Source organism: Daphnia pulicaria, chromosome 1, assembly GCF_021234035.1.
Source record: "Daphnia pulicaria isolate SC F1-1A chromosome 1, SC_F0-13Bv2, whole genome shotgun sequence".
Lineage (NCBI taxonomy): Eukaryota > Metazoa > Arthropoda > Branchiopoda > Diplostraca > Daphniidae > Daphnia > Daphnia pulicaria.
In genome coordinates, this window is record NC_060913.1 from 25823180 (window position 1) to 25848532 (window position 25353).

Genomic DNA, 25353 nt, shown 5'->3' on the forward strand with positions numbered 1-25353 from the left:
TTAGTAAAAAAAACGAACGAATTTCAGTGTTCCTTTCCCCACATTTCCACCCCTAGCTCGATCCCCCCTTCAGCGACTCAGCCTCCCCTCTTGCAACTCGAGGATTTTCCCTTGAGGGTAAAGAACCCAAAACAGGTAGAAACTCTGGGAGCCAATCAGCGCGTGAGCACAACTTTTTTTGCTCCGCCCAAGAGGCTTATTCTTTTATAGTATAGGATAGTATAGGATTTTCCCTGAGATTTATTCAGTGATGGCAAATCAAATACAGATTCTGAATTAAAACATAGAAAGATTTAAACGCCTAGCAGCACCCACGAAAATGGATAGCCGTCAAAGACTGTAAATAAAACAAGAACAAGGTGATAAGATTGATCCGTCAGTCTACATCTCGTCACGGCACATTGATGAGAGAAAAAGAAATTGATTCAAATCAAAATGGGAGCATTTAACAGGCCCATCGAAAGGTCGCATGTATGAGAAAAGTGTAACTTTTAATCACGTTTTCCATCGGAAAAAAAAGCAAAAACAAAAACATAACATTATTTGCCCTTGCTGAGATAGGCAGGCTAATCGTTCGTGTGAGTTAACAGAATCAGAGTAACTGAAGTATTAGCTAATGATTATCTATTACCGCTATTTTACTCTGACCAGATATGCTATTGCTTGTTGGGTGATTATGGTTATGGAATTATTATTATTATTGAAAAATCAGGTGATAATAACCAAACGAATCTCCACCAGATGTCTATAGCATCGCCGTGATGACGCAATCTTTGATTGCGCAACCATGACGCAACACCAGATTTGAATTTTAATTGTGCAGTTATTAAACTAAAATATTGTTATTTTTAAATTTTTATCATTGAACTTTAAGTGTAAAAATAGGGAAATATAAGTTGAGCAAATTAAATGCAAATAACTTGCAAGGCTATTTGACTGTGAAATAAAAATCCCTCAGGATTGCAGTTGCGAAAGGGAAAGTTGGATGCGAGGTAATATAAGGGTGCTCGACATGAGGTGATGTAAAGGTGTGACTACCAACACACTGTTTCAACTGAAAATTGTTTTTACCAAAAAAACTCGCCAGATTCAAATAGAAAAAAAGCAAATAACTGATTGTTTTTCACACAAGACAAAAAAATAATTCTCAACATGTCAAAAATCTTTGGAATCCCATTCAGTGATGGGATGTTGATTAGTGGGGAACACGCCCACTGCAATATTATCGAAAATACCGAAAGTACAAACCAACCAGACGAGGCAAGAACCCAATGTCAGGCGTATGGCTCCGACACCAATTCAACCGGAATCTCACAAACCATAATTTATATTGATAACCGAAACGGAACAATCGTTAATAATTACGGGTGCCAATATGAAACTAAAAATTCCGAAATAAACAAAAATCGAAATGAATCAGACCGTCCATCAGGTCCTTGTAGTACCAATCCTGCTGAACCAAACGAGCGAAATGATCAACCTAATAATCGACACCCGGTAGTCTATGAATCCGGGAATGGAATCAGATCTCAGACGGTACGAAGGCCAGAACCTCGTTATCCGGTCCAGATGGACATTTTAAGTGATCAAAATAGCCCTTACAACCAACCTAAAGGTGTTAACAGGCGCGATAGAAAAGAACCAGAATCTCATAGACACTACAACCAACAACACCCACAACCAACAACCACTACACCACAACCAACTACCGTTTTCATCCAAAATCAAACCAACTATGATAATAGGATTATTCACCACTACGGATGTAATCCAATTGGAAATACAAATTCCAATGGCCAACAAGGTCGTCATTTTCAAAATTATGACGGAAACCAGAATCATCACGACGGGTATCACCCCGATCGTAATGTTTCTGGAACCACGATTGAGCAACCAGTACGACAACCAGCAAATAAGGCTAAAATACATCCAAGCCGGCCATCAGTAGCGTGGACAATTCCGATGGGTGAAACTGCGACAGCTCAAAAGAAAAAAAAAATCAAAAACCAAAAAGAATTTGAAGCATATCCTGCGGAGGAGGTTACGGAAGAAGCTGCTGGTGCTGATGAACCGGAAAATGTAGAACCGGAAGTAGCTCCAAGTGAGCAACTAGATGAACCCGACCCCCACGAACCCGAAGAATACTCAGCCCCAAATTTACCGGAAGAAGCTGCTGGTGTTGATGAACCGGAAAATGTAGTACCGGAAGTAGCTCCAAGTGAGCAACTAGATGAACCCGACCCCCACGAACCCGAAGAATACTCAGCCCCAAATTTACCGGAAGAAGCTGCTGGTGTTGATGAACCGGAAAATGTAGTACCGGAAGTAGCTCCAAGTGAGCAACTAGATGAACCCGACCCCCACGAACCCGAAGAATACTCAGCCCCAAATTTACCGGAAGAAGCTGCTGGTGTTGATGAACCGGAAAATGTAGTACCGGAAGTAGCTCCAAGTGAACAACTAAATGAACCGCACCCCCACGAACCCGAAGAATACTCAGCCCCAAATTTACCGGAAGAAGCTGCTGGTGCTGATGAACCGGAAAATGTAGTACCGGAAGTAGCTCCAAGTGAACAACTGAATGAACCGCACCCCCACGAACCCGAAGAATACTCAAAAGCAAAATATTTACCGGATAACGAGTATGCAACACCTCCGATTCAACCTGAAAAAAAGGTCCGAAAAGGGTTGGGGAAATTCTTTTCTGATATGTTTAAAACAAAGAAGCAAGAACCGGTTGGGAAAGCTAAACCTGACAAGACAAAACCTACCGACGAGACGCTCGTAGAAAGAACAACTAAGAGCGAAAAGGAAAGAAAAGTCAAACAAACTGTAACCAATCAGCAGACAGCACAAGGGCAACGGGAACCGCAGAAACCAAAAGAAGACGGGACAAAACCATCTGAAAATAAAAAAAATTTGTTCAAAAAGAAATTAGAAAAAGTAGAAGAAAAAATACAAAAATTTGGTAATAGTTTAAAAGAAAAAAAAGATAAAGGGATAAAAAATGTTAAAAACGGGGCTAAGAAAGTCACCAAATTTTTTAAGAAAAATAAGAAATAAATAAGGCGCGATGTAGAGGAAAAGAAACGGAAGAACGGAAAAAATGCAAGACAAATCTCGAAGAGATATGACCGGAAGAATAAAGCGGAAGGATGGGACTGGATAGGACTGAAAGAAAAGGACCGGAGGAAGCGAATGAAAGAAAGTGGATGGAAGAAATGGACCGGAAGTAGAACAGGGAAGAATTTGACTGGATGAAAAGGACCGGAGGAAGAACAAGGAAGAAATGGACTGGATGAATAAAGCGGAAGGGTGGAACTGGATAGGACTGGAAGAAATGGACCGGAAGTAGAAAATGAAAGAAAATGGATGGAAGAAATGGACTGGATGAATAAAGCGGAAGGATGGGACTGGATAGGACTGGAAGAAAAGGAACAGAGGAAGAAAATGAAACAAAATGGATGGAAGAAATGGACTGGATGAATAAAGCGGAAGGGTGGAACTGGATAGGACTGGAAGAAAAGGACCGGAAGTAGAACAAGGAAGAAAGTGACTGGAAGAGAAATGGACCGGAAGAAAAACATGGAAGAATTAGACTGGAAGAATAATATACGGAAGAATTTGACAAGAAAAATGACGGGGATTTGTAAATTCTGCAATTAGCAATTAGCAAATTAGCAATTAGCAAGCGGTCTCTGACGAGGATAACCTCTTGTTCAACAGTTGAAAACGCCGGTCAAACGTGCGAGGCCAGTAACAAACACAGGCACGAAAATTAAAAAAAAAAAGAAAATTTTTTTTGAAAAAGTTTGAAAGTGATGGAAACACCAGCGATTCCACCAGCGTCCGACAACGTACCTCCCATGTGTTTAAGACGCAAAATTCGATTCAAACCTATTTATGACGGCGATGGGGAGGTTGCCGTTGGAGCGGAGGGTAACCCCCAACACACTCGCCGAGTCATACACAGCAGCAGCAGCAGCGGAGGAGAGAGAGAGAGAAAGTACAACCGTTAATTTGTGTAGTAAAATAGATTTGTGATAAACTGGCTCATTTTACAAATAAAAAAAAGTTCTCATTGATGCAAACAGAGATTAAACAAACCAGTAGGTATCATCATAGTCTATAACAGCAAAGAAATACGTTAGTTAGCACTTCAATGTTATTACTTCACTTTCAACTTTTTTTACTCGTTGCATGTATAGTTGCGAATGAGAGAATGAATGTCCGTAACGGAATGCAGCAGTATCAAACTCATTTGTTATTTGAGCCTTAAAAGCGGGATCTGTAAGTGTAACCAGTTGTGAGAGGGAGTAGGCCGTATTCTTCCATTAAATTGGGTCCTACAAAACAAAAATAGAAATGAAAGATTCTCGACTTAATAATTCGGTTTGACCTACCCAAAAAACAGATGGCAGATATTCGTTGTAGGTGATGTGTTGCACCAAAGCTATAACGATTTCCTTAGTCTCCTGGTAAAGTTTCTCATCGTCCCATTGGGAGTTGATCAAAGCCAGCTGGTTAGCATACTTGTCGTGCAAACGAAGCCAAACGACGATGTGCAAGACACAGTTAGACCAGTGTACTGATTGACTCGTTGATCACCTGATTATTTAAACAAATTAGCCACATTCAAACCAACCAGTATTTATTTTAGAATTCGTACCTGCGACGAAGCATTGGCTTCCGTATTCGTCGGAAATACAATCCTTTCGATCGGGATCGACTGGTAAAACAAACATAGTCCCCGCCGATTGTCTATTGGGGTAACACGACAACTTTTTCAGCAGCAGTCGAGCCATAAATGACGGAAGCGTCCAGATAGGCCGGAATTCGGTTGAGCTAATTGCATAATCAAGTCGAATCAAGTAAAGTAATGAATTGCATCATTAGGGAAAAAGCGAGCTACAGTACCTGGTCGGCATAACCGAATTTGCAATCTTCTCGAGGAGCGATGACAGAGCGGACGAAATCGTGACAGCTAACGCCAAATTGACTCTAGAATTCATTGTCGTGGTCCACATCGATGGGGAAACAAAGTGGGTTCGGTGGGGAAACAGAGTTCGCTCAGGTGACAAGTACTTGCCGTCACCCGTGCAACATTGAATCGCCGAATTGGTCACTTTTCACAACAGAAAATAAATTAGCCTTGCTCATTAAAACCAGAGAAAATGAATTAATTAGCTTACATGTACGGAAAGTAGGAACGTGAGTAATATCGTGAGCGACAAGTTGACCCCAGTGCATCACAGTAATTGTGTTAATTGATTGAATTGATTGTCGGGATAATCTGAGACGCCTTACGAAAGATGCGGCTGACAGAGTCAACTGGAGCCCGGAGGTATAGTCCCGGCCATTCACGGGACGTCCAAATGCCTTTTAAAAATTAGGACAATAAGTAAACTTGTTGAATGAAGCTAACTATTAAATTCACCATCTGCGTATTGGGGAGGTAAGATGCGTTCCAAAGGCGAATTCGATCTACCCCAATTGGGGTAAGCAAGATTGTTGCATATGAAGCGTCGTAAGTCCTAAGTAATTTCAGAGTAGCATTATTCAATCTGTATCAAAGTCATTCAAAAACACTTTTACCTGTTGTACAAAGCAGATGCATTGCAGTGCAAGCAGGATATGCACGGCAAATGGACGAAAGAGCGGTCTCCTTAACACACAAGTGTTGCAGTGTCACGGGCGAAGTCCTACATTTTCGTTACAGCAGTGCGAACCCGGCAATTTCAGGTTCAAGTTTCAACCTAAAAATTCAAAAAACAATTTAGATAATCTTAAACAAAAATTTAAAAGAATAACTTACACATTAGCCAAGTTTCTAGACGCTTCCAGCGATTGAGGTCCTTTCAATTCCTTCCTGCTGGCCTATGAGTGAGGCATATAGGTGGTAGGTAGCACTGTAGCTGTAGGCCGCAGAATTTTGCCAGGGAGCTAACATGTTATTCCCAGCATGCCATTCGAAAGCACTAATCTCTTCCACGTGCTGGCGAGCCACCGTAACAGCACGACTCATCTCGTCTTTGGTTATGTCTCTGGGCATGGCTGTCAACTCACTCGACTCGGGGAATCGTGCAACAGAAGCTGGGTTATTGAATAAATTAAACATTACCATTGGAAATTCACACTGATTAGACATGGTAACTTACATGTTGTCTTGAGAATGTCTATAGACAACAAGCTCCGAAACTTCCATCTGCTGCCGTACACCACCAAGGATTGTAGAGTCATTCAATGAACCAAGGTGAACAGAGAATGGCAGGTTTGCATTGAAACACAGATGGTTGATTAGCAGAGACGCAGCAGGACACCATGGTTCCTCTCCGGGAGTACGTCATACGCTATCCACAATTGTTATTGAATTAAAGAAAAATCAACTTTAAGACAAATTTGAACTGACGTGTAGGGATAGTTGAATACGTAAGAAAGATCCGGTCGATTGGACACTTGTGGTGCTGAATAAACAGGACTATAACTGGTAGTATTGGCATAATACCACTGAGCTGGTAGGAGAATGAGTAAACACGCAAGTGGCAGCCACTTGAAAGAATGTAATCTAATATTTAATTAAAATTAAATATTTGATTACATTACATTTAATTGAATTAATTAAATTTAATACCTAGGTGAGAGAGTCATGATGTGTAGCAGCGAAGCCTCTGGCTGAATGACTAACATTTAATATAGATGCTCACATCAAATGATTACACTTTTGATGGGAAGCCTGAGGCCACATGTTGCGTCAGCGCTTTTTTGTCACCCTTGTTTCACCCTTTTCTTTGACTAGACATAATATAATGACATACGCGTTGACAGGAGGCGTTCAGGGGCTAATTTCGTATGCCTTTTGACATAATGCGGGTAAAATCGGGGGAAAGGTAAGATAAATTCATGGTCGGGCATAAATAAGAACGGCTTCAGTGTAGTATTCGACCGCTTTAGTGGTGTAAGCTGGAGCTTCGGTGTAGTAGCTGGGAACAGAGTTGTACTTAGGATCGGTGAAGGATGATGAGGCAGTATACTAAGTCGTGTAGTACTCCGGTGCCTTGATGGTCAAACTCGGGGCAGAGTATTACTTCGGGACGTCGGTGTAGTAGCTCAAGGGAAGCGTAAGTTGTGGTATAATACTCCGGCGCCTTAGATGTGTAGTACTTAAAGCCTCGGTGTAGTAACTGGTCGTTGGTTGTTGTTTAGTAAGGCGGCGGCGTTGTGATTTGTGATCCGCCATACCAATGATACAAAATTACAAAGGTACACCAGCGGTCGACCCAGCCATCACAACACCCAACAGCAGCACGTCACTATAGTTAACTAAACAATTCATAAATTTAAACATTGATATTCAGTATAAATAACTGTCAAACAATTAGGAAAGAGTACCAACTGGAATATTAACAAATATAGATAAAAATAGGATTGATACATAACTCAATGTAAAAAACAAAATATTTACCCATGATTACGAATTGGTTACACGAAGAGCAGAGCACGAGCAATGCAGTTATTGCCGTTTCGAAAATCATCACTCGACTGATTTCTGCCTCCTTTTCTCTCCTTTTACACGACTTGTTTGAAGACAATTCATTTTACGCCGAGTAATACTTCGGGGCATCGGTGTAGTAGCTCGGGGCAACGTCAATTGTACTTGGGCGCTTCGGTGTTGTAGTAATTAAGGGCCTCGATGTAGTAGGCAGGGGGCAGCATACGTAGTCGTGTAGTATTTGGGTGCCTTAGTGGTGTAGTACTTGGGAACCTCGGTGTAGTACTCCGGCTCTTTGGTGATGTAGCTCGGGGCAGAGTTATACTTCGGAGCTCGGTGTAGTAGCTCGTAAGTTGTAGCTCGTAGTAGTAGCTCGTATGGAATTGAGTCAAACCCAAACCAGCCTCTTCTGCTGGAGTCATTTCGAATCTACATCAATTGAATATCGAGTCATTTTATTGTTGAAGCTGAAATAATTTGAAGAAAATAAAAATACCTTTTGCCACGTTCTCTGGTTGTCTCAATACTAGTTAATGCGGCACGACTAAGATGTTCAGCTTCGGTCGCTGTCTGGAAAAGTAAATGCGCGTAAGATGACGAACTGGGTCTGATGGTGATGTTCTTGTCGCGGAGGAATTTCTCCGTCTCGTCCATTAACCTCATGTTGAAGCGACCCGCGTGAGCAGCCGCGTTCACAGAGTAAATGTCAATACCCTGATGCTCACACATTTCACATTTTTCTTGGTTTTCTTGATAGCTTCGCCATAACCTGTTGAGTTAAAATAAAAATCGATTTGAAATAGAGCTCTGGTACTGTATAGGAATACCAAACAAAATTTAGGCAGTGAAATATTTACCGTTACGGCGAAGATCCGGACAACAAGTTCCTGGTTGTCCATCCGGCAGTTTGCAGCAGGCAGTATTGGGCAGTAGTGATCAGAACGAGATCGTACCACACTACGCAATCTTTAGCTAGCCGGCCAGGGCTATGACCACTCGTAACCACCAACTTTAGGGCAATAGTAAGGATATTCGTTGCTGTATTGATTGACAGCTGTTTGGACTGCTGTATGGATTGACACAGTAGTGTATGAAATGTCGAGTGATGTCTCAAGTTTATAATTAGATTTCGGCACGGTATGAATAGGGACATAGGGAGGAAGAGCAGGTTCAACTTGAGGAAGTTCAAAGTAAGGTGGCAGTGTATAGTCGATGGGGGCGAGTAAGTCGGTTCAGGACTCGGTGATGTCTGGTAATTCGGGTTACGATTAGGTTTGACCTTCTCGGTCTCAAAAATCGGTTGGTAACGTCCATCGAACGGTAATTTAAATTCAAAGCCCAATCCAGAGGGATCGTATAGTAGCCTATAGCTGATCGTATTGAACCACATCATCGTCGCGTCGCGCCGCGCCGCGCCGCGCCGTGCTAAAGTCTGTTGGGTTCGGGTTGATATTCAATGTGGCAGGTCGATTAAAGGGATTTTGACGTATTCAAATATCTTTTTAATTCGACCATTTGACCCTTTCGGTTTCTCGACGCCTTCGCTGCTGGAGAAGACAGAAAACAGCACGCCAAAAATGAGCACGCCAACCGTCCAACGCGGCAACATCTTGAATTCTTGAAAATTAAATAAATAAATAAATTCAGCTATAATTCATGCACGGAAATTGGATACGCCGGAGATAATTCCAAGAGGGTTTGCCCGCTTGTAAAATTTTTATAATAGGCCAAATTGAGTTCCCACTGCAGCCAAACGGTTAACAGGTGGTTGTAACGTCACAAATATAAGTTTGACAAGAGTGTCATGAATAACGTTTAATTATAACTTCACTCTTTTTTATTAAAATCGCACCACTGCTATTTAACACTGTTATAACTACATCTAAAGAAATTCTAGACAATATTAGAGACGTTCATCACTCCCCGCACGAAACTCTACAGTGCAGCGCAACCAATATAAATTAATCCTTCATTAAATGAAAATGAATTAGCACTGACCTAAAATGAGGCCTTAGAACTCCAATATTGTAGTAGGCCCACAGTTTTTAATAATAATACACTTGGCAGAGAATAGCAACTCAATGGGATGTATGTTGCTGTTTTCACGACACCTGGTCAACTGACTCTGCTATGGAACCGTTTCTCTCTCTTGTGTTTATACCCGATCAGGCGGGAAAGTTTGGTGGAACAACGTTTGACAACTACTACATTATAAGCCAGGCATATACAATAGCTTACCTTCATCCAGCCTTTCGCTATACAGTAGTTTCCCACATAATGATTTCCTGTCTGTTAGAAATATACCTGCATCATAGACGAGAGATAGTCAGATAACGCATATAAACAATCGTATTTGTTGGCATTCGTGTCGAGTCAGTGTCTAGAATTGAAATTCTTTCTTATAGCAGAAACTTTCGCGTCTGACAGCCTTGATTATCTGATGGCGCATAGCAATTGTCAACCGTTAAAATACAAACAACCGATTGATATAGCAGCCTATTGAGAGGGAATTTCCGAACGCAGGTTTCCCCAAGTAAGAGCCGGTTTTCTATATTTGAATGGTGTGTTTTTATCGACTTTATTTACCGAAGCAATTGTTCTCCAGACATCTAGAAAATTAGACATGGTGGGGAATCAGAAAAAAAGAAGCCGGAAAGCAATAGTAAGGTTATTGCAGGCTATTTGTCTGGCTACATGATAAGTACTCGAGAAAAAGTGTCGAAACAACATAAGAAATTGTCCATATAATAATCTGTTCTATCATGCTGCCTATGAACCAAATTGACGTTTCCTGTCGATAACCAAACTTGTTAGACTTTGATACCTTTAGAATCGCGCGTCAAAATCTGGTTTTTCAACTTTGTTGATGTTCCGGTTGATGGAGGTGAGCAACTGCTCCCAGCCGACTCGAAGCGTTTCCATGGTGTAGGCGGTTTAGGCGGTTATGAGTGTGTATCGGTTTTCAAACACCATCGATTCTTGAATGCCCTGGTTGAGCTTCTCCAACTCTTCCATGTGCGACTTGTAGGCGTAGACGTTCTGCTCCTATTCTTTCAAGCGGACCAACTGATTCTCCAATGATCCCTGAACATTCATTCAGTCGACAAAATACACAGAAAATCAGTTTGACGACATCAAAAGGAGAACAAGTCTTTGAAGAGACGGACCTGCATTCCCATTGCGATCAAAGCCACGGCGTCCATTTGGCACTCAATCCATGGTCCATCCGAGTTAGCCTTTTCGGCAAACTGGCGGCGCATAAGCTCATTGTTCTGTTGTTTACGAAGCCGGGACGGCCTCCAGAGTGCCGTCCCTTTGAGGAACCAACAGACGGACTTCCGCCCATTTGGAAGTTATGTCCTTAAACAAGAGAAAAATCAAATTAGTCCAACAACAAAGTACAACTTTTAAGGCAATTGAAGGGCTGGAGAGAAGGGTGAAAAAATCCGAATAAATAAAAATGAAAAACGATAAAAAAAAGAACATTCCCCATAAAAGAACATGCCCCTTCACCAAGCAAACAGGCCATGGTTTACCTTGGGTGATGATTCATCCTTTTAACAAAATCAACGAGCGTTTGCAGCAGTTAGTTTGGGCCACACAAACACACGACACATAATAAATAAGTGATTTTTTTTTTTTAAATCAACGCCAACGTCGACCCAGTTGATAAGCGCCAAATTAAATTTAAAGCACGCAAATATAGTGAATCAGCAATAAAATCGTATCGAAATTATTTTAAAAACAAAAAACGACCCCCGTGTTATCTCCGCGATAAAAATCCGCAGCAGAGGAGTCGACAAGAGCAAGTGAATAATTTTTTTTTTTTTTTTTAATACCTTGGCCGTAAGACTGGTGTATGGATTGTCCAAGCCGCCGGGGATGCTGTGCTGGCTAGCAAACGACTCGACTTGTTGAACCAGACCGACTGATCGATTGGTATTCCTTATCCGCCTCGCCAAGCGTGGCTTTGAACTCTTCGTGAGCATCCAACAAGCCCTGGATTTCTTCCATCGTGTGGATGATGAACATGTCGACCAAATCCTCACGTGCTCCACCCAACCAGTTGTTTAAAGGCTATCAGTAAATAAAAAAGAAAGATAAGCTTTTGAGAAAATGAGAAAATCAGCCAATAATATGAAATTAGCTATCCAGAGTATAATGTAAGTAATACTGTACAATTCTAGAACAGTTTTAAGTTGTTCTAATTTGCCGCGTTTTTCCTCTAGTTTCCGATCAGCTGAACCAGCAACTACTCCTGATATTAGAGAAAGCGGGCTATATCGAGCACTTCCTGCAGTTGTGCATTTTTTTTTTTTTGTTTCAAATGGCGTCCATTGACTTCGGATTCGTAGGAGGTCCACAGAGCAAAAAAATCTACGAATAAATTGAGAAGGATTCAAGTTTTCTTTAGCACAATGAGTTCTGTTTTTCTCTTTTACCTGGGATGACGGACTTCCATTTTCATTTTCTGCTTCTGCGTCCGATCTCCGTGACGAATGACGGCCACAACACGACGCAATTCCATCCTGGCAAAAACGAAATCCTGATTAATTATCGTATCGACTTTTTCGCTGAAAACATTTTAATACATCTTGCCAAAAGTCGTAGGCACTATCGGTGGGTCATCGAGCTGGAAAGGCAGAGCCCACGGAATATGTAAAGTGGGCGCCAAACGACGTGGAATTATATTTCCAAGAATCCTGGCGCAATCGTCGTAGTATTTTGCCGAATTTTTCACAAAACTAAAGCCAGCATTGACATCACAAACGAACGACCTGCCATTCGCCCTAACCAAGATACTTTAATTGAGCATTAATAATAAACAGCATGTAAATAGGAAATTACCTCAAGAGGTCAAAGCCGCTAACGGTTTGATTGATTGTTGATGAATCAATGAATCAAACCGTCAAAGGCTAGACAAACTTTACGCTGTTATTAACGTCCGCCTGCAGGGGACTATTCAGTTCGCTGGGTGGAAGGCTGAGCGGCTCAGAGCTGGCCGACGTTTCATGCTCCTTCACTCGACGTCCGGAAGAGTCGGAATCGACGGAAGTAATAGTCTCCGACATGCTTTTCGAGCCGTTCTTCAAGTGACGCAATAAAACACGCTGACTCATTTGCTGGTTGGGACTCGACGGATCAATATCCGGAGCGATGGCTGCGGTGGCAAGTGGAGGAGCTGATGACGTCACGATTTGATCCTCTTCTTCATCCGCCGAGGGAAGTTGAGACGAGTTGAGGGATGAGCAGGCGAAATTGGGTGGTGCCGGAAGCAACTCCTGAGCGTCCTGAGATCCCGGCCAGGGTGGAAACTGGACCATGATTTCCTTCTCCGTCTCGGATAGTTCGGCGGATGGGGGATCGGTGGGGGCTGGCGGTCGCCTGGGAGGCGGAGTGGGCGGATGGGGTGGATCTAAATCTGAATCGCAGGTAACAACAAAGGAGGTGCTGCCTTTGTCATCCGAGCCACCACCTCCGCTCTGCCGGGCGGATGAATGCGGCTGGAGGACTGTGACTTGCGAAGTGCTGCCAAACTCGTCGCTATAGTTGCCGGCCGTATCCGGACACGAAGCGTTCGAGTCGAACGATTTCTGGGCCTGCAGCAGTTTGCCTTCTTCCGCCGGATGGGGAGGAGGCCCATCGTGCGGATGAGGCTCCGAATCAGACCAGACGACATCTTCCACGTCGGTGAAGCCCAACGAGCGGTTCATGTCTGGTTTCGCCGGAAGCGAGGAAGCAAAGAGATCGTCGTCGTTGAGACTGCCATCATCGCTGGATCCACTTCCGCTCAAGTAGCGGGTCGGGTCGTGAACCAGAACGCGACCGGCCACAATTTCTTCTTCGACGGGCGAACGCTCGTCCTGCACGTTCACCTCCACATAGCCGGAAGCGAAACGCCGGGCCCGTTTCTTATCCAGCAGGATCGTTCCTTCCGACAGGGCCTTCAACAGCTGCCGACGTCTGTTGGAGCGCCGCTGTTTGCTGGGCGATCCGCCGCCGCGCTCAGGTGACGAGATTTTCTTATAGTCGCCAATCTCTTCCGGCTGGGATTGACTCAGCTCGTCCGGCATGCGCTTGAGCGACTGGAATTCCGCCTCCGTCTTGATGGCGGCGGCCTCTCCTTCCGCTTCTGCGTCCTGATTGACGGCCGATGAGCTCCGCGTGAGCCGTTTCGTTTGTTTACGCGGTTCAAAATTGGTTTGAACTTGACGTGTGACGGTACTGGCAGCCCCCGGAATTGACACTTGCTGTCAAAAGAAATAAAAAGAAATTAAGGATAGAAGCTGCGCTGGATAGATAAGGGGGTTTGTATCGATCCGTTACCGATCCGGCGCCGCTGTAGCAACTGGGATAGGAGAGTGACGTTGTCGAATTATAATAACCTTCCGTTTGCGTTGCCTGGCTCCGCATCGACGCCTGGCGCAATCTCTCTATAATGCAAACATGAAAGCACACGCACACGTCAGTCATCATTATATTCCGGAAGAAGAAAACATGGCGATTGATATAAAAATACCTAAAAGAATGGCTCTGGCTAGGACGGGCGAAAATGCCGCCGTCTGGTGCGGATGTCGCTTGGATTCTAGAAAGGGCTCAGGAGTTTTACGACCATCAAGGAGCCTCTCCTGGCTCTTGGAAGCATTAGCCGGAACGGCCGAAGTATAAATCTCCGAGCAAGGGGATGAAGCGTCGAAGCTGACGTGTTTCGACATGGATCCTGTCGATCGCCTGTCGTCCAAAAGGGCCTCGCTGGACATGACCTGGCGTCGGTAGAGAGCCGCAGACAATTCCGGAGTGTTGGGCTGCGTGTAGGCCAGCCGCCCACCGTAGCGGAACGGATGATTCGATCCCGAAATCTCAGTGTCGTGCGGTACATCACTGGTCGTTCGACTGGAACAATACAAACAAGACAAAAATTGAAAAAAATAAAAAACCCGGGAAATTCAAACTGGAAAAACTTACTGAACGGGCAAAGTGCTGATCTTCCAGTCGGGATCCGAATGTCTAGGAGCGTAACTGTTAACGATCTGTACACACACAGGGAGATAGAAATAAATGAACGTTGATTAAAAGAGCCCCCCTGGAAACTGGGGAGATTTTGAAATGGTAAAGAAACTGACGCAAGGCGTAGTTGAGGTCTGCATGGAGAATCGCCGGGGGTCAGTTGTGCAGAACGATTGAGGCCGGTTGCGGAACAAGGAGGGCTGATTGGATCCATCGTCGCGCAGGGGAACCTGTGTGTGTTGCATGACAAGGTTTTCCAAGAGAAGAGATAGGCATTAGCTCCTTAAATATCATCTTTCAAACTCACTTTGAGATAAACAACTGGCCTTGAGGATTACATAGCTCCCACCTACTCTCGCTTTGTGTTTAACTGTTTATAGGATATCTTAGGAGCGACTACGAGCTTAGATATTCACGAGAAGAAGTTGACTGGAACTTTTATTCCTCCCACTCGCTTTGAAAAGAGATTGCAGTTGTGTCTAAAAGTTTGTGTCGGATTGATCTGTGCAGCAGCGCAGCTCCTATAGACTAGCCCCAGACACACACATAATGGGGAGGGGGGTGAATACATGAGAGGATATAAATGTACTTTTCGTGTCTTCCGCCTTCTCCTTCTGGCTTGATCAATATTGGGTATAGCCAGCTTCTTCTTCCTTCTCCATTGTCACACAGACGGGCCATAGTTTTGTCCCGTTTCGTCTGTTGACAACACACATCTCCCGATTGGAAACAAAAGAATAAGTCGTTCCAAATAGTTAATGGGAAATGGGTGGTCTATCTGTTTCATCGTTTGGGTGGGTCCTCCTACCCAGGCTGTTGCGTGAATAGCGTGAATAGCACAAAAGGAGAACTGGCAGTCACGCCCACAAGTTTCTGGCAATGGCCACTAGGATGATGATTACAATTTAGCATAAATTTCACCCATATCAGAGACCCCCCATAGTGCCATTGTTGGTCTTGATAATAAATACTTTGGTTAATTGGGTTTTGAGGGTCAGTGAAACTGGATGGGCTTACCGGATCAATTCCGGCTGGAAAAGCCACTGCCTTGGCCAACATCGATCCAGCAGAAAAGTCGAATTGATTTGATTTGACACGCTTCTTTAAGTTTTCCTATATAACGAACCTCCTGGGCACGTGGTGAAAGATCAACAAACCGAAACGTCAATATACAACCACCGCAGAGAAGAAAATAAAGGCCGCCGGTTTTGAAAGTCTTCTTCTTCCAACATGTATCCGCCCAGATAAGAAAATGATTGCCATTTTCATTTCCCCCCTTCCTCACAGTTGCGCCAACTGGATGAAAAGAGCCAACAGACGCGAATTGAATACAAAAAGAGAAGAAATGCCGGGGCCCGGGACTGATGAAATCATAGATGAGCTTCTCTACCAGCAGTCTTTGATGTAACCCTATATGAGTATAACTTTCCATCTAATGAATCCTTTTAAAAAGAGCAATTTTCCCCTTTTTCACGCACTGCAAGTTGCTTAATCTAATTACATTCACGCTCGAAATTTGAATGGATATCTCTCTCTAGCTTGTTGGCCGGAATAGATCTATCTCCTATGTGTTTGGGCGACGATAAACAGAAAAACGAAAGTGCTGCCGATAATTGGCGAGTAGTAATTAACCGGGCGGGTGGGGATTTAATTTCATTTGTGTATACCGTGAAGGGCTGGAGGGCCGGCAGAGTGACGCTGCGGTTGGTGTTGGCCACGGGTTTATTGCAGCCGTTGTACAGGTTCTCCTCGCTGGCCCGGCGGACGCACAAAGCCGAAAAGAAAGACGAACGCGATTTCTTCTTCTTGGCACCGTGATCCTATGGGAAAGTGATACACAAATCAAATAAATGTTAACAAAAACAAGTTCAATCAAAACCGCCTCCCCCACCCAGTAAAAGAATGCACTTAATAAAGTTGTTCGGCAGCTCAGCTCGGCTATTTATGAGAATGCTCTTCCGACTCCCATTCACATAAATCACACACACAGATCTATATGTATTATAAGAATGTCTGTGTGTGTGTGTGTCTACCCCTTTTAGTAGTGTAACTGGTGATGTTGGCTCCAGAAAGGTCTTTGTGTACATATCGATCCTACATCTTCTTCTCCCAGCCGTTCATCATCTTAATAGAAAATGGTGGGGGTCAACCACAATTTCTATCTTGTATTTCCCACCCACTTTTGTTTTATTACATCACCAGAGTAGGAACTCTCGAAGGCTTTATCGACATGCGCCAAATGGTAATAATATGTTACCCGTGTAAATCTAACAGAAGGGGGGGGGGGGGGGGGAAGATGAGCAAGTCATCCGGATGATCGATGGCCCTTTTTTTCGTTTCTTATCCATCCTGGAATCTCTTCCTCCCTTTTCACACTGAATATTTATGATGATGAGAGAAATTCTTATTTGTTTCTTTGATGTGTATATCCCTCCCGGCCTGCGGACGAATTTGACGACAGAGAATGTCTGTGGACAATATCTGCAAAAAGAGGAGCTAGCATGTGAAAGGAATATCCAAAAAGCTGTGCCAGTATAGGATACCGGACCACTGGAGACTCTACGAGAGAGAGGGGGGATCTGTATGCTCCTGCTGTATTGATTTTTCCTCTTCTCTCAGATCTCTCAGTGAGAGCAAACAAAAAGGAAAGAAGAAAAAAGGACAGCCAGGGACACACACCAAGATGGCTGCCCTTACATCTAATCATAATATGTAAAAAAAAAAAAAAGATCCTGTAAGGATTTTTTAAAGATCCTGCAGGATTTTTTTTTTAATTATTTCGGGCTGCTCAAAGTTGAGTGAATTTCTACCAGTGTTACTATACCTTGCGACTCGTTAGGCATCCGAAAAATCCTTTGGCTCTTTGGCGCACGTGGGACGAGCGATCCAGCACGTCCGTTTCTTTCTTGTTGATGCAATATTGCTCGCGAATGTCTTCGCGCGAGTAGAGGGCCGTCTCGTATTGTTGCTGCTGTGATGTAGTGGGTGGAGTCTCGGCTTTGCTTCCGCCGCCGGAAGCTCCGCGTTGATTTTTCGTCGTGCGACCCATTCGATCGCCAACGCCTCCGCTGTTGGTCGCCTTAGTCGATCCTACGTCCACCTGAAAATACACACACACACACGTCAAAATGGTCACCAAATCGATTATTTCCCCCCTGGGCTAATTATACGTCAAAATGGAAGGGGGGCGTGGTGTTTCACTACTAATAATATAAAAGGGGGTAGGATCGGTCGCTTTGATCCTGTATAAGTGCATTTGACAAGTAATTGGGAACGTCCATCATCTCTTCTTTTCAGTTTAGACTGCTGCTGCTGCTGCTTGATCATTTGCTAGATTTCAAATCTGTATGGCAGGACTGCGACTGACCTGAATGGAAACGTCACTCCGGTTGTTGCCTCGGTTGCCTCTGCTGCCCGGATGCTGCTGCTGGCCGCCAGCTGATGCCGACTGATGATGTGACGGTGGTCCAACGCCGAAATCTCTCGGCAATCCTCTTAACACACCTAATCAAAAAATAAATAAATAAATAAAAATTTGACACATATGTAACCATTGGTTAGAAAAAACATTTGACCAGTTTTCTAGAAATTGAATTCCCTCGGGGGTTTTAAGCGCGCGCGCCATTATTTGAATAATCGATTGGACAATATCATCGTGTCAAAAAAAGGAGGAGGTTTTAGCCGCAAAGTAAACAAGATTCCCTCCTTTTTTTTACTCCCCTCAGGTCCGCATACATCAGGGGAGGGCGTCCATTGGGGAATCTAGGCGGGTACAGGATATATACACAACATAATAACAAGGGTCCTGGCATTTTCTTAGATACGAGGAAATGCAGCCTCCGGGCTGTATCTACCTCACTGGCAATCCTGTATAAATATATATACGATGCTAATAAGCCTTTTGACAGCCAGCCTCTTTCTCTCTCACGGACCTTGGCTCTCTGCTCCTCAGCGCCCAGCACCCGGCCTTTGTGACAATGTCAACAAACGCATCGACCCTAAATCTTGTTTAGCAAACTGGCTGGATATGACATTCGATTAGAGGCTAGATATAATATTACTATATTAGGGTTCATTACGAGTCAGGCTAGACCTCAGCGCGCTCCGAAATTGCCTGTAAATCGCATCATCCAAATGATACCCCCGACCACGTTTTTTGATCTTGTGCGAGGGGGTATATTTTCTCCTGGCCTGTGATCATAATAATTCTCTATCAAATAGAGAAGACGAGAGGATCAGATTGGATTTCAGAGCTATCTATATGCAAATGATGTATACACCCACCTAAAATACACGTAACACGAATTTAGAACACTTTTTGAAAAAAGGAATTCAAATTTTCGCGCCATGTCGAAACACAATTAAACATTCCAATCCCGATAAGATACGGCCTAATAACAAAAGAAGAAGAAAATAAAAAGAAGTTGGGTGCTGGTTTGATCGATTGTTTGTCTGCCATAGTTATACGCCGGACAGGAGCCTTTACGGAATCTCGGGACAGATTGTTTCGCTGCGACACGAAACAATAAAAAAAGAGAAAAAGTTTCTTTTTATTTCCGTCTGCTGGATGACGACATCGTCGCCAACATCCAGATCAGATTTCTTTTACATTTTTATTCTTTTATTATTACGCCCTCCCACCGTGAGACAACCGCATCTTGTCTGCTGTCCTACTACTACACCGACGGCTCCCACCATCCAGCACTTCCGGACATTTTTCCCAACCCCTCGCATTGACCATTCCTTTAGGGCGAGAAACGAAAGATGCGTGATTACTACGTTTCCACCATTCCAGCGCAGAAATCTAACCTAAACTCGATAGACATTCAAATAGTTTCTTGTATATTCGCTTCACTGGGCGCAGCAGCAGCAGGATCTCAGCCCTCTCTAAATATAAACTCTCCTTTTATCTTTCGAGCTGGGAGAATAGTTTTGAACGATGGTGTGTGTGTGTGGGTATATATCTGGTGCACCCACAAAAGCCAGAGTTAGGGGACCGCCGTTCCTATTTATCTACGTGTTTGTAGGCTTTTAGAAGTTGACACAAGGCCGCTATTTATAAAGAGCGGTGGCGGGCCTATTCAACTCCAAATTTCTCTTGGCAAGTTGCAACTATTTCCTTTCGTTTTCAAAACAATTGGTGGGAAGGCAAAGCTTTGTTCTTTCTCTGGTAGAAGCTCATCGATAGTCTGATGAGCCCAGCAGCAGCAGCAGCTCCTTGTCGGTAGACGAGAGTCGATGGTGCGTGACATCAAAGAGAATATGAAGAGCCGGGCAGAGATTTGATGACTGCCGTGAGATATATAGCTCTCTAGCACACACATAGTCACACACACAAGCCTCCAGGGGTGAAGGGAACCTATTCCGTCTTCCAGTTATCTATCGCGTGCTTCAAACCGAAATAATAATAATTTCCGCACGCTATTTCTATATGAAACAATGGCGTGAGGCAACAAATCAACGAGCTACAAATTGGATGTGTGTGTGTGTACCTTTTAGGTTAAAAAATGGCGGAGCTAGAGAGAAAGGGGTGCTGGAGCAATTGACAAGTCAAAACAAACACAAGCAGGCAGCGGCGGCGGTGGAAGATGTCAGGCGCAATCGGTTAAGAGTTAAAACACGGCGACACGAAATTCGCCTTCGGTGCTACGGCGGTTAGTGAACGACTGACGTCTGTCTCGACCTCACGGCCGTTTTCCAACCTGGCAACACAAGACCAGTCTCTATTTTAACCCCCCCACCACCACCACCCGTTTCTCTGCGTCCTCCCATCTTTTGTCTATTTATACACGCGGATGGTGAAAAACAACCAAACACGGAAGGAAATCAGAAAAAAAGAACAAGATGTGTGTCTGTGTGTGTGTGTGGGGGAGGAGCGAGCAAACATCTGTTGCCCGGCTTCTTTTTTCTACTCCGGGTGTTTGAGCTAAATTACTGCACATGTGTACGACTATCTATACCCGATAATTGTCCAGGAATAACTGAAATTAGCGCAATTCGATATAATAGGCGAGAGAGAGACGACGTGATAAATCAAATAGAAAATGATGTGTGAAAGAATAAGAATCAAAATAATAATAAAGAAAAAAAGTAGGAGGAACCTGGCGGTGCGTGATGCTGTTGAATGATGGCGTTTCCGACTCCGGCGCTCGTGTCCGAGTCTCTCGAGTAAGCTCTTATATTGATCGCCATCTTTTTTGGGGGGGCTCCTTGTTTTTTTTTTTTCTTTTTTCTCTCTGATGCTTCGATCCTCCTTGCTGCTCCTGGATGAGCTGCTGCCCTGGATTGGGCTAGTGCTGCCTTCCACACGAGTGAATTGATAGGTTAATGATGGATAGACTGTATAGCGGAGAGAGGCCTATGTAGTATAACGGCGAATGCTGACACACAATCGTTTGAGGAGCTCAAACCTACAGGAGCGAAAGAAAACATGGGAGTCATTTAATTCTTAATGGATATATAGCCGACAACAATTTTATACCTCTTCGTCCATGTCTCCTCTTCCCCCTCCTGTGTGTCTAGACGAAAAAATTTCAAGAGAAAATCAATAAACGGAGGGCAAAACAAAACAAATCAACACATCAATAAATGAGAGAGATCTTATTCCTTTAACCAATAATCAATGATTGATTTAAAAAAGAAAAGCCGGCGTGCAATTAACAAAAGATATCTCTCTGCAGAAGATATATATTTCCCGGCGTCGGGTGACTGCTGGGCCGCATTTGACGTCTGTAGCGTCTTGTACACTCCAATTATTTACAAGACCCACACACACACATCCAGCCAACCATTTATATCTTCTTCTTTTTTCCTCCTTTCCTTGCTGTGTGGGGGTACATAACGACCGGGATGGATTCTTCAGAGTCTCTTTGTATAATACAGTTGGTCTCAGACTCTATACCACGACTGTCCATATAAATATCCGGAATGCTGCAGCACACACAAGTTGATAAGCTAGTCCGTTACGCTGTACACAGCAAACAGAGATGAGATGGAAGCCCCCATAAAGGTCAGAGGATGAACATATTTCCGTTTCCCTCCTAACGGGCCCCTCATATTTGCATGTACGAGCCGATCGATTAGAACCGAAATTGTTTGGGGGGGATTAGTGAAATTCCCGTTTCGAAATATAATCCAAACGTGATCCTTCAAAAATTATTTACCTGACGTAATGGGCCGACTAGCTGGAAGTGATGGATAGTTCACTCGGTACCATACAAAAAAAATAAAAAAATTCCGGGCGGAATTCCGGAAATTAAAAAAAAGTTTCAACCAAAAAGAAACAAAAATCCTAACAAGTTCCTTTTGTTGTGTGTGCTAGTTCCCTATACAATGGAACTGGCTCCTGACAGTGATGGGTAACCTTTTGGGAGAGAGGTCAAGTTGCCCCCGGATTGTACACTTTTGCACTCGCTTTTTTTCCTCCTTCTTCGACACACTCTTAGACACAACACGCACCGATGGAAGCTCTGCTGATGCTGCTGTCACGTATAGACACGGGGGTGGGCCACACAGACGCACCGGCTAGAAAAATCCAGCGCCGTTGTCGCCACTCAACTGTGCCCCTTTCCCAACGGCTTTGGCCTCTTCCCATCTAAGACTCTGGCCGCTCCCGGTGATGCTCTATCGATCCTTTTCCTCTCCCTCCCTATCTTTCCTTGAGGTTTTCTTCCGACCGCGCATCTCCCGATGCGCACAAACGCTCTCCCTCCTCCCTCCCAGCATCCGCCCAGCACCACAGAGTGAAGAGAGGGGGGTAGAATAGATGGAAGCTGCAGCGCGTGCGATAATCATCCCGCTGTTCTGGCATTTCCTACATTGTCTTACGTATTGACTGAATAACGTGGATTGTGTTCAGCTTTTTTTTTTTGGTTTTTACTCCGGGAACCTTCAAGAAAAAGAAATTTGTCTTTTATAGCTTCCTCCCTATATAATATTACTTGTTGTTGTTGTTGTTGCTCATGTTCTTGTTGTTATTATTCCCTGTGGTCATCCGCTATCATTTGTCCGACACGTCCCGGCTTCCTCTATTCATCTTGGACTGCAACTGCCAACGGGAAAACAAAATTATTAAGAGTTTCATTACACATTCCGTGATGAATGGACTGACTCGCTTGCACAACGTCTTCATCAGTCGACAACAAAACAGTTTCAAAATAAAATAAAAAAAACAGCAAGCGGGAAGAGGATATGACATATCCAAACGTCACATGACACTATGAGCGGTCCTTCCTGTTTTTCTTCCCTCCAGCGAGAGCCTAACAACGACTTTTGGGGGGAGGCGGAAGTAGCGCGGATAAACTTGTTAACGCGCGTCGGTTCCCATTTTCTTCAGCTTTAGCACCCCGGTAACGACTGTTGCAAATTGAAACGGATTGGACGTTATAACCCGGTTGAAATCTAAAAGTACAGCCCCCACCACCTGAGAGCCAAAAATAAAATAAACTGCGAGAGGAAAGAATGTGAGAAAAGGGGGGGAACAAAAATTGGAATAAGCCGGATGTCCCTGGTCCGTGAAGATAGACCATTCACGTAGCTTTAGTAGAGGAGCTGTTGATATGGAAATGAAAATATCGATTCTCTACTTCATCTGAAAGCGTTTCGCCATTTTGGCAAAATTCCCTTTTCCCATGCAACCCTGCGCTTTTCCAAGGCAGCACTTTGTACTCTTCAGTTGGTACAACAAGGACGCAATTTCATTTTTCAAATGTCTCATTTGCATACATGTAAATCAGCCGGAAAGCCAGAAAAGTAAATAAATGTGTGTATACCTTATTTTTCTTTTTTTAAGGGGGGTGGATTCATGAATAAATGCCAAGCGGATGCAGCTGCCACCTATCAGTCGTTCGGTACACCTCATCGAAGAAATTTGGGGCTCAAAATCACATTCACATGAATGTAGCCTACTCGTGTGACGTCACGGGAAAGGGAAAAGAAAGAGATTTGTCGGGGTGAAGAATTTGTCGTGCAACACAATCTTTTTTCAGCTTTGTTTCAAAATTGGCACCCAAGTAAAACGACTCCAAACTCCTGCCATTCTTCAAATCCGCCCATAAGCAAGTTGCGCCTAAAATATTAAAAAAAAAAAGAGTTACTCAAACCCGTGCAACACACAAGTCCAAATCAGATAATCACAAACTGTTTTCTAGTCGGAAACATCAGCAAAGTTTTACCTCAATCTGCTGTTGGAAAGTATTTGGATCGTATACCATCACTAAAAGAAACCAAAAATAAATTGACGACAATTTCAAGTCATCACAAAAAGTGAAAAAATGAATCTCTTAACCTTTTTTCGGAATGCTGTACAGTAGATTGACTCGAGCAGCGGCCAACAGTGTCAGTTTTTCAGTGTCAGAATTTTCCCAGCGGATTCAGTCCATGGAACAGTAGCAAGGGATGAACCTGAAAAGACAAGTTTCAATTATTTCATAATATTTCAAAACAAGATGGTAGCGACAATCAACAATACCTCAAATCAATCAATCCTAGATCGTCCAAAATCAGAACTCAAGTGGTGGTAACTGCAACCTTCGGATTGGCGACCTTCTTTCTCGTTTTCCACTAAATAGTAGCAAATAATCTGATTTGATGCAAAATTCATTATCATGATTCACTAAGACTTGGCTGGGAAAAAAGATAATTGCACATAAAGATAAAGATGCAACAATAAAATAATTCGTTATCTGATACCAACTGTCACAGTCTCCGAGAAAAAGGTCTATGCAATTTGTCAACCAAAGGGGTTTCCATGGACCATGGGGACACTGGACTGTTAAAAACAGAAGTAATTGATCTAAAATCATTTTCTGTTCTTAATTAGAGATTTGGAATAGTTCATTCACTTTCAATGCATCACTTTACAGTTAGTGTCAAGTATGGCTAGTCAGTAATCCTGTTTTTCTCCATTAGGGAATGATAAAAGAAGGTAAACAGGACAGTTTCTGTAAATTTTTGAATCACCAATAAGGCTTCACTAAAAGATCAAAGCCCAAATTAAACTATACCCCCCCCCCCCCCCCACAAGGCCACAAGATATTAGGGATCAAAACAAGCCCAATATCTAAACTATGTAAAGCAGCATCTAGAACAGTCATTCCAATATTCCTGACAAGAGATTTTTTTTTTTACATCTATGGTTATCTGTCAGTCAAGCTCTCGGCAAATCAAATGGACAGTAGCAATCACTGGAGCTCTCTTAACCTGGTTCAGACAATAAGAGAATCACAAATTATAACTACACAGCTATTAGAAAGTATAAAAATTCACCCGAATTTCTTTGATTGAATTCTAGCTAAATGATAAATTTTTCCACTAACAGAGATTATTACTTTTCTTCCTGAATTCAGGCCATGCTCGACAAAAAGTTGCATTTGGGATTGTTGGTAGCTGTACATCATAGATGGTATAGCTTCTTAGACACAAATTCAAAGGGTTGAATATTGACGTGTTACTATGACACAAGGATCTAAGCTAATCTAAAAGTATATAACCATTTTACTAGGCAAAACATTTATATCTATGATGCAACTGAGTTGCCAATTTGCCATGCATCTGACTTCCTTTGTTTAAGTGATTCAGTTTAATTAACAGCAATACTTTGACATACCTCATAGTTCTTCCACGATACAAGTCACGATACAAATCGTTTTTCAATTTTAAAGTAAAAACTATCTTGTTTGCTTTGCAAACAAAAACAATCAAATCTGGGATTCTGGATGACATTTTGGTGTGCAACATTGCCAGGTTTTAAGAAACACATCTCACCGCTCTCACTCCCCATTGCAATTGCAAATTTGCAGTGCGGTTTCCCGTCGGTTTAGAAACCGTTCTAGGTTCTATCTCTGAATCGTGATAAC

At 43.2% G+C, this 25353-nt stretch overlaps 3 protein-coding genes across 3 annotated transcripts in view; all 3 read right to left on the reverse strand.

The window, feature by feature from the left end:
* LOC124314010 overlaps positions 1-25353 on the reverse strand; it is a 379219-nt gene that overhangs the window by 23594 nt on the left and 330272 nt on the right. The window lies entirely within an intron of this gene.
* Positions 4276-5285, reverse strand: LOC124320212. The gene is made up of 5 exons (XM_046782950.1): positions 5193-5285; positions 4918-5125; positions 4670-4845; positions 4534-4608; positions 4276-4346 (listed from the first exon to the last, which is right to left on the reverse strand). The coding sequence occupies exons 1-5, from the start codon at positions 5248-5250 to the stop codon at positions 4276-4278; spliced, it is 588 nt and encodes a 195-aa protein (XP_046638906.1). The 5' UTR covers positions 5251-5285.
* The window catches only part of LOC124320214, a 186511-nt gene continuing 166871 nt past the window's right edge, over positions 5714-25353 (reverse strand). The window contains exons 2-15 of the mRNA XM_046782965.1: positions 20599-20907; positions 17865-18001; positions 17322-17597; positions 16165-16317; positions 14614-14727; positions 14456-14520; positions 14010-14383; positions 13817-13923; positions 12416-13740; positions 12338-12355; positions 12082-12267; positions 11932-12018; positions 7986-8258; positions 5714-5756 (exon numbers count right to left, since the gene is read on the reverse strand). Of these exons, the coding sequence (XP_046638921.1) occupies positions 5714-5756; positions 7986-8258; positions 11932-12018; positions 12082-12267; positions 12338-12355; positions 12416-13740; positions 13817-13923; positions 14010-14383; positions 14456-14520; positions 14614-14727; positions 16165-16317; positions 17322-17597; positions 17865-18001; positions 20599-20689 (3249 nt within the window). The 5' untranslated portion in view covers positions 20690-20907. The remainder of the gene's footprint in view (positions 5757-7985; positions 8259-11931; positions 12019-12081; positions 12268-12337; positions 12356-12415; positions 13741-13816; positions 13924-14009; positions 14384-14455; positions 14521-14613; positions 14728-16164; positions 16318-17321; positions 17598-17864; positions 18002-20598; positions 20908-25353) is intronic.